Genomic DNA, 9,451 nt, shown 5'->3' on the forward strand with positions numbered 1-9,451 from the left:
TGGTGTGCACCTGACCTTGACTTTCAGGAGAAGAGCACGACTTTTTCAGAACATGATGTTTAACAACCAGGTTGAGAAAGACAGCAATGAGGGACCTGGCTGGACCAAGGAGACCGTAAAGTCTGTGTGGAGGAAGGTGAGGGGGAAATGAGAGTTCCAATAGCCAGCATCTGAATGAGTCCAAGCAAGTTATGGCTTGCATAATAACAGATATGGATATTTAACTAAATTTCTTTCTGCCCGATCTTTTGAACTACTTGCATTAGGGATGAGAAAGAAAGAGTGTCTGGTTTGCTCATCCTTAAGTCAGTGGACTGGTCAAAACTCAAATATATTGATACACAGAAATGAGCCTCGCCTTCAGGCATTCTAGGTACTTGTCTCTAGGAAACTCATGAGAGTATTTATTACAGTGCTCTCTTGCTTACAGACTCACAGTCACTCAGGTTGGAAGGGACATCAAGAGGTCTGCAGCCCAGCCCCTCAGCCTCTTCTCAAAGGGCAAGCGCTCCAGTCCCTAGACCTCCTTGGTAGCTCTTCATTAAATTCACTCCAGCTCCTCCATGATCTTACCAGCGATGGAAGGGAGGCTGACCCATTCGTCTGTAGTTGCCTGTATTGTACTTTTAGCCTTTCTTGAAAATGCGTGCAACATTTGCCTTCCTGTGGCTGGGATTTTAAGAACAGGGAGACCAAGGATAGATTTGTTCTACCACACTTCCTCTGCAACTTGTCTTCTGGCAAACCATGGCTCTCCCTAAGATGAGTACCATTCAGGGTACAGACATGCAACTAAGACGTGACACAATTCCTAAAATCAATTAAATTAGATCCATTATGTGCACCCCAATACCAAAAGGGACACTATCAGCTTAGAATCTAGTTAATCTTTTAAGTTAAAGTAGCTTCAAGCTCCTAAAATCTCCTCCAATACATTTTTGTAGGACTTCAGCAGCTAAGTGACTTTTCAAAACTGAAGCTCATTACACAAAGCAAACAAATCAAGAAGCTAATGAAAAAGAATCAGTTCTCTTCTAACCTCTACTGCAATACTACCAGTATTATTGATGCAGTTTTAAAAACTCTCCTGACACCAGCCCAAACACCAGACATACAAGTCAGGGCGGGGAAAATGCACGTACCGATATCGCCTATACCACAACTAATGTGTGTGATAACAACTACCTGATACAGGAAAGACCAACTGTTCTGCCCCAGGCTTCTTTCTCACCTCCCTGAAAAGACGAGGGTATAAACCAAGATCCCTCCTTGATTACACTGAGTTTAGTTCCTAGCCTCTCTTTTCACTTGCACATTGTGTATCACAATGTCATAACCTCAAGTTTCTCTCTACTGTACTTATCTAAACTGTCTCTGCCACCTCTCTTTTGCTGCGATCCTAATGAAAATACAATGTGTTGAAGGGCCAGAAACACCTAAGATACCAGGTTCTTTCAGGAATAATCCCCGTTTTCAGATCTACTTCTACTTCTCGTCCATTAAAAAAAAAAAAAAACAAAAACATCACAGATTACTTGAATGTTCCACTATTAAAACCAAAGTAGTATATAAGGGCACATTAAATGCACCTGGCACCAAAATTAATATACAGAAACAAACAGAAAAATGCATTCAGATAAGAAGCTAATCTCTTATCTCTTCTTAGATGCCAGAGGGGAATAAAACCAAAATAACCCCCAAAACATGTGGCAGAAGCAGCCCAACAAGAGCACTCACTCTGGTCTGCTGGAAGTATCAGATGGCGAACGAAGGATGGACTTTGCTTTCCTCTGGTCCTACAGAGCCTCTCCATAACCATTCTTCCTCCTAATTGTTTCCCAAGGTGTCCTCACTATTTTGACACTACTGCTGTATCTGCTCTTGCGAGTAACTTTAAATCCTACACAGCAGCATCAACAACATGGACATGACTATCGTCACATTGCATGTGGCAATCAGGCTACACACACCTACTGACCAAAAGGCTTCAGTAATTTTTTTTAGCTGTTAAGAGCAGAAATCTGCACAAAAGGAAGAGGGGGCAAGCAATCTGCCTATAGATTGGGACTGCAGTACTGGTAACATCAGCTTCTCACGCATACGACCATCGTGACTACTAAATATTTCAGTGTTCTTGGAGCACATTAACAGAAGAGGGATCTCCTCACCCCATCACAAACACACAGATCTTTTCTGTTGCCCTATTTCAACAGTTGACAAAACATTTAAGTTCAGGATGACCCTTTAAAGAGGATTCATCTGAGAATCCAGTAATTAATAGTGGGCACTTGCTTATGGCAGCATGAAGTGCACAGTCTGTACCAAAACAGCGTTTGCATACGAATGTCTTCAGTTAGCTCACACAACTGACAGGTCCACTGCTTCACGTTAAGGCTGTGCCACCCTCACTGCACATCCAGGGAAAAAAAATCAGCAGGTAACGTACAAAGACCCGAATTATCTTGACAAACACACTTTAACTGTGATGTCCTCTGGCCATAGACTTCTTATTAAATACATAGGTCAACACAAGGTGTTTCAGATTTTAAATTGTTCAGTCCTCTATCCTCCTGACACAGCATCGGTGCTGAGAACTTCAAGCTCAATATTGCCTTCTAGCTCAGGCTGCTTCAAACACTCCCCTCTGCTACACAAGTTCTCCTCTAAAAGTTCCCACCTTTATGCACCTTCTGTAACAGAAGCATAGAACAGGCCCATTCTGCAAAGACTAAAATAGCAACGATTAAGAGGTACTCAAAGTAATATTATGCAACAAACAAAAAAGTGTTACACAAGATTATTAAGAAAGAGGACAGTTTTGTGTCTCCTTTACGACATACAATAGCTGCAAAAAGAGTGTTTCCATTCTCTTTGTTTTAATGACACTTTTTCCTTCCTATTTCTGATACCATATTATAAGCAAAGGGTCATTTGCTTGGCAACTCAAATTCAGCTCTGCAAGAACACACCACACATGAGGCTGTTCTGAATCACTCTCATTAATGCTTTCCTTAAAGGAGTTTATGAACCTTAGGAAAAAACTTCACAGCTACTACAAAACAGATTTACATTCAGTACTTACTGAATTCAAGCTTCTTGGTAATTTCCACGTTTCTTTGCTCCATTAGGTGAAACTACACAGGGCATGACACAGAAGCTATGTCATCAACAACACCCACTAAAACAGCTGTCAAAGTACCGGCAGCGGTAAAGTTGGGCAGAGAGAAAGAGAAGCTCATGCTCTTCAGGTGCGACACACACTGACAGGGGTTGGCATCTAATATTCCACCTTCCTCTCTCACTGCGCAACAGAAAGTAGCTCGCTCTGATGTCTGCCTCAGAGATGTCCAACAGCAGCAATGAAATAATGTCTACCTATGAGATTGGAAGGCACGTCACCTAGAAAGCGCAACCCATTTTGACAACAGTTTTCCTGAGGGAGATTCCACAGCATTAAAGATGTCCCTCAGAGAAGTAGATTATTTTACAGACATATGTGTAAATAAATTAAAAAAACCACATTAAGTTATTGCAAATCAAAGATACTGTATTTATCCAATGTTCCAAATAAGATCCTTGTTTCTCAGTGGTGGTGAATAAGAAAAAAGGAAAGGCAAGATGAAGTGAAGCTTTTGAAGAGTGTATGTTAAGAGATTTAGATTCCAAGTTATGATTGCAAATTACTAGTGATAATAGAAGTTTCAGTTTGCTTTTGATTCACACTATGGTTCTGCACAACACTTGATAGTATTTGTTGAGACATCTTTATTAAAGAGAATTTTCCAAATAAAAGATTTAGGTCCTCTCTGTATCTTAGACATCTGAGAAGACAGATGGAAAACATAACATATGTTAAAAGGAAGATTTACAAAGCAAAAATTCTTGAAAGCGTAAACCAAGTTAGGATGGAAGTGTCAGATTTCTAAGCTATCCCACATGCTTTTTCGTTTATAAGAACAAACCCCAAAATTTTTCAAATCCTGTTTTTCAACTAGCCCCTCCAACCCGATTTCACATGAACCTGCAGCATTTTGCTAGTAGAGTGACATTTTTGTTCTTCTCTATTAGCAGGTAACAGAGAGCAAAATCTATAAGAAAAATAAACACCAAGAATAGGTGGATTTTTTTTAATGTGAAGTTGCAGATATAATAGCGAAACACAGCATGCTGCTGTAGAAATAATTAATGGCACTGGGCTATGACTCCAAGGAACGTTCAGCCGGAATAGAAAGTGAATAATCTGCAACAAAACCCGAGAATCATTTCACAAGCTATCAAGAGATCTCTGGGGTAAAACAAAGACTGACCCCCCAAGCACAGCCTCTATTCCTGCCTGCTGTTGGCAGGGCTTCTCCAGGAGCACTATATCACAGCACAAGACAGCATTTACCGCGTTAATTTAAAGTCATGACGAAGGAGGGGGAGGAATCAATTCGACAAACTCACAAATACATATGCAATTATCACTTGAAGTATGAATTTCAAAAGAAAGGAAGGGGCACAACTGTAGGACTGCAGACTGTCACATAAAATCAGGCTGGCTGATTTTACTGCTCAATTATCTGCTCAACTTTTCATCTCACCCAGATATTATTGTCAAACTCCTTGGAAAAATCTATTAAAAACCCCAAAAATGAGAAAGTATAGAATAACCCGCTATCAGCAATGTTTCATGAACTGGTAAGAATTAGCTGCGCTAGACTCTCAATAAATAAGCCAGTTTCTAATCTTGCAAATCTCCTGCCCCAGATTACAACTGCAGGCATAAAAGGTATGCAGGTCAGACACTTAAGGTGAAAAAAGAAAAAAAAAAAAAAAAAATCAAACTTAACAAAGCTCAAAGTAAACATTTTTGCTGGCATCATCCTCTCCCATTCACCACTCCTATCATTACATGTATATGGTAAAGTCTTAAGAAACAATATAGCCAGGAGACACCACACCGCATTTTTTTCCCATCCCACCTAGTTATGGTGCAAGTACCATGAATCAAAGGATACTCCTGCAAAATAATTACAACTACACTCACTCCTTCACCGACATCTTTCCAGAAGAAGCCTTCTTCCCCCAGTTTTAAGCTTATAAATCCAAGTCTATTCACTTAATGGAATTACCATTTCTTATATGAATTTTCTTATTAATAAAAGAAACTACCTTTCTTATTCCAGGGAGAGAGAGAGAAAGCATGTGTGTAAGAGCGATTCTTACTGTCACAGCGCACAAATGACACGAAAGTTTTGCACCCATCATATAGAACAGGAGCAGTCCAACTGAACAGGCTTCCGTGAAAGTTTTCAACTATGCAGGAACGAACCCTTCTAAAACATACATACTAACGCTTTCATGTGCACAAACAAAATCTGGGTTTAGATCACAGAGACATCAGTCCCTCTGAAGTCTCAGCTAAGGGTGTGAACATAAACTTAGAAAGACTCACTGTCTCTCCCTAGGCTACTTTGTTTTAATGTTAAAAACTAAATCCACTGAAATACACCTATCTGGTTTTTAGTAGAAGAGTAAGATCAAATCAGACTGCGTATCGACACCAACTCCCTTCTGCGAAGTTCTGTAGCTCGCTGGGGGACAGCCAGAGATCTACTTATTTCAGCACATACAAAGGGACGTGCAATGAGGCCAGTCTTCCCCCAATTTTAAAATACAGGCTCTGGGCTGTAAAGAGAAAGTGAATTACCAGAGATCTCAGCCCGTAGCTTTTGCGGCAGCAGCCATACTGCTTAACCTGTTTATGGTCAGGGTGTGTGTGTGTGTTAAAAAAAGCAAACCACACACACAAGAAAGTTATGAAGTGAAAATCCACCTCTGATGGAATTCTGAGGCTGCTCATCTTGCCTTCTTTCCAACTTCACCTACTTTAGGAATTCATTAACTCATAACGCAGTTAAGGACACCCTCTGCTTTGGCCCAAATTACGATATGTCGTTTCTGGAACCAGCATAGCACAGCAGAAGGCTGCAGGCTACGTAACAAATGCAGACAGAGGCCTTACTTGCACCACCAAGCTACCTGCAGAACCACAGTGAAGGGGCACCTGAAGAACGCTGGCTTTGCTGCTGCTCCATTCAAGCAGGTTTTTTGCAGTCTGTGCGCGGAGTTCAGACCAAGACCAACTCAGGAACGCTGCCAGTTCACTGTACATTCTGCTGAAGGACCAATGCCAGCAACGTACAGAGTAATCACGACACTCAACATTAAAATAATACACTGACATAACCAAAGGTACAGTCTTTTTTGTACGAGTCCCTTGTTTATTCTGCAGCATGCTAGATGAGAATGCCTTGTAAGTTATAGAAGAGACAAATGCTTAGGTATGAAAAATACTGTGTATCTAACAAAGCGGTAATTGGATAAAAGCACTACCCTTACCTGGCTAGACAAGGAAAAATCTTTCCCATGGGCATTTTACCACAAGATTCGGTTTGTTCAATACTGCACGGCAACTGCAAGCTAAGTTAACAGCCACAAGTCTTAACCTTCCTTATTGATACAAAGGGCAACAGGGAAACTGCAAAATGGGACTATCATGACACTTAACAATGGTCACAGCAGACATTTCAGTTATCCCTTCCTCTCTACTCCCTTCTCTGAGACCACACATTTGATTTAGTTGCTTAAGTTTAACAGGAAAAGTCCTATTTTCAGAACGTAAGTAGACCAATTGCAATTGCACAAACTTCGCCCCGGTAAGCTGAGGAGCTATTTTTATCAGAAAGATTAAAGGCAGCTAAAATTTACCCTGACAAAAGGAGTTGCTTAACATCACCGCATCAAAGCGTAAAGTGAAATATAAATAAGGACGAGCAGTTGCTTTCTGCCGAACGTTCAGGCCTGACATCATACCCTTCACCATCGCACCGCTACGCCCAGTTACGAGCATTTGCAGGCTCGGAGCCTGGCTGTTCAGCAACAGAACTGCACAACCGGGCCTAACGCAACGTCTTTTAAAGCACATCCCACTCAAGCTGCAGCATGAAACAGCGCGGGCTTATGACTGCAACTACAATTCAGTTATCCGATACACACGACTTACTGCTCGTTCTGGGCGCAAGGCTCAAACCCATCTACCCAAGCACCTCTGGTCACAAAGGCAACTTTCCGGGTTGCAACATAACTTTTTCATTTAAGCCTCAGCGCAGGAGAGCAGTCTGGTTTAGGTTCAGGAGCAGGTATTTGATAGCAATCGCTACTCAAACTATTTGTATTGCCTGCTACGATGCACAGAAACGTTCAGCAATCTTTCAACAAGCAGCGTTAGCTGCTGGCAACAAACGTAAAGAGATTTTTTTTGGAAAAAGCACTTCTAAGTGCACAAACATCACTTGCACTCTCAAGCAGAGAGGTATTTTTGCCTGAAGAACACCGGGATGACAACAGAAAGCTACAGACACACTCCTACTTGCTCAGAATACAACCTGAGGTTTGCTGTCCCCGGTGACCAGAGACCCCCTCAACCGTGCAAAACTTCATGCAGATGCTGGAGTTTACGTATCTAGCACTGCACGGAGCTCACCAAGACGCATTAGAACTTGCTGAACAGGACGTAATTATGACTGAAGCATTCCAGAACAGACCAAGTGAACTTCAAGAAAGGGGAAGGAAGAAAGAAAAAAAAAAAAAAAAAAGACGACACCACTTCAAAACATCTTTCACTGACTACCAGTAGTGTCTAAAAAGTCCAGCTGAAGAATTAAAGAAAAACTGTGCTTTCCCTGAGTTGCTGTGGTGCATTTCGTAGCAACTTGCGTATCAGCCTTCCAGATGATATTCTGGCGCTTCTACGAAAGGAATTAACGTAGTTCAATCACAAGACCTCACCTAGATATTCTCCGCTAATTCTTACTCTCAATACCGCTTAGTTTGGGCATGTTTCATTTATTTGTAGGTTGAGAAGAAAAAGATTCCATTAAAAAAAAAAAAAAACCCGAGACTGAAGTACCTATAAGCTATTGCCAAATGCAGATTAAGCAAATCGAAAAATCCCGCAGAATTTATCAGTTCAATTATAGTATTAATTTTTTCAGTCTATAAAAACACAGCAGGCATAGCATAATTAACTTATCACTGTCCCTTCAACAAGATTCATGAATCTCTGAAAACAGAAGTGCAAATCCAGCACACTTCTTGTCCCTATAAAACCACTGCTTCAGTGACTACAACAGTTGGAACACTGAAAGACGTCAGTACACGCACACATGCTCTTATGCACACACGTGCGTATTTACAACGGGCACGCGCTTGCTGGAAATGAGAAATTTTGATGCGTTTTATTACCTACAAACCCATTACAATTTAAAAAAAAAAAAAGACGGCAAAGACACTACGCGACAAACGGACAAGTCGCAGCGACTGCCAGGCTGCTGGGCATTTCATCACGCAAGCAAGCCCACAACTTAAATTATTATCTGCCAATTATTCGGGATTTTTTAAGGAAAAATGCTCAAAACAGGTCAAGCCCAGCGCCTTAAACCAGGGTCACAGGTGGGAGGATAAAAAAAAGCAAGGTATTAATATGCCATTAGGGAGTTTTTTATTCCGTAGTGTCTCGCACGCAGGGGCACGGTGGAAGAGGCTGCCCTACACTGGGCTAAATTTTAGTTGTGGGCGATGTAAGGGTTTTAAGGAGTACAGCTAGAAACCCCGACCACCCCCTCCAGAAGCAGGGTGGTCGGTGTTTCTGCCAGCCGGGTTTTTCCTCCTTCCCTACCCGCACACCCCGCTCACCTGGGCACCCCCAGCATCCAAGCCGAGGCGGATCCCTCCAATCCCTTCAATCATTTAAAACGAAGCGTTAGTTGATAATGGGGAAATTAAACTCAAAAGGCTTTTACCCCTCGGCTCTCCCAACCGCTATTTTATAGCCGGGACGGTACTTTAACGGCCAGGTCCCGCCCGGTAACTTCGACTGGAGGAGGCCCAACCGCTCCGGGAAGGATTTCCTCCCCCCCCGCTTTCCCCGGTACCTCGTCAGGCCGGTTCCCACCCCCGCCGGGAACCGAGGGCGGGCGGTTCCCCCCCTCCCTTCACTCCCCGCTCCGGCGGGGCGGGAGGGCCCGGCCGGGTCCTCCCGCCCCGCCGGAGCGGGGAGTGAGAGGAGGGGGGGAACCGCCGGTGAGGCCCGCCCGCCCCCACACCGCCCCGCAGGCCTTACCTGTGCTATCGCTGGCGGAGAAACCCGGCGAGTTGAGCTTGGCTCGCTTGGGGTTGGGCGGCCCGTCGAGTAAGTTCTCCGCCATGGTAGCCGGCAGGGCCGTCCGAGGAAAGGCCGTCGAGCCGGTAATCGTTGGAGAAGGGGGAGTCTGAAGAAGGGGCGAAGCTTTTTCTCCCCGTTCCTCCAAAGGGGAACCCACCGTCGAACAACAGCGCCGCTCAGTGCCCGACCGGCGGCGGCCCCCGTTCCCCCATACCCGGGCCGGGCCGCCGCCGCCGCAGCAGG

At 43.5% G+C, this 9,451-nt stretch overlaps 1 protein-coding gene across 1 annotated transcript in view; it reads right to left on the reverse strand.

The window, feature by feature from the left end:
* Positions 1–9,251, reverse strand: part of CREBBP (CREB binding lysine acetyltransferase) — a gene marked incomplete at its 5' end in the record, with an annotated part of 96,328 nt that extends 87,077 nt beyond the window's left edge. The window contains one exon of the mRNA XM_082006880.1: positions 9,167–9,251. Within this exon, the coding sequence (XP_081863006.1) occupies positions 9,167–9,251 (85 nt within the window). The remainder of the gene's footprint in view (positions 1–9,166) is intronic.
* Positions 9,252–9,451: the final 200 nt, after the last annotated feature.

The sequence above is a fragment of the Phaethon aethereus genome, assembly GCF_964289735.1.
Source record: "Phaethon aethereus genome assembly, chromosome: 15".
Lineage (NCBI taxonomy): Eukaryota > Metazoa > Chordata > Aves > Phaethontiformes > Phaethontidae > Phaethon > Phaethon aethereus.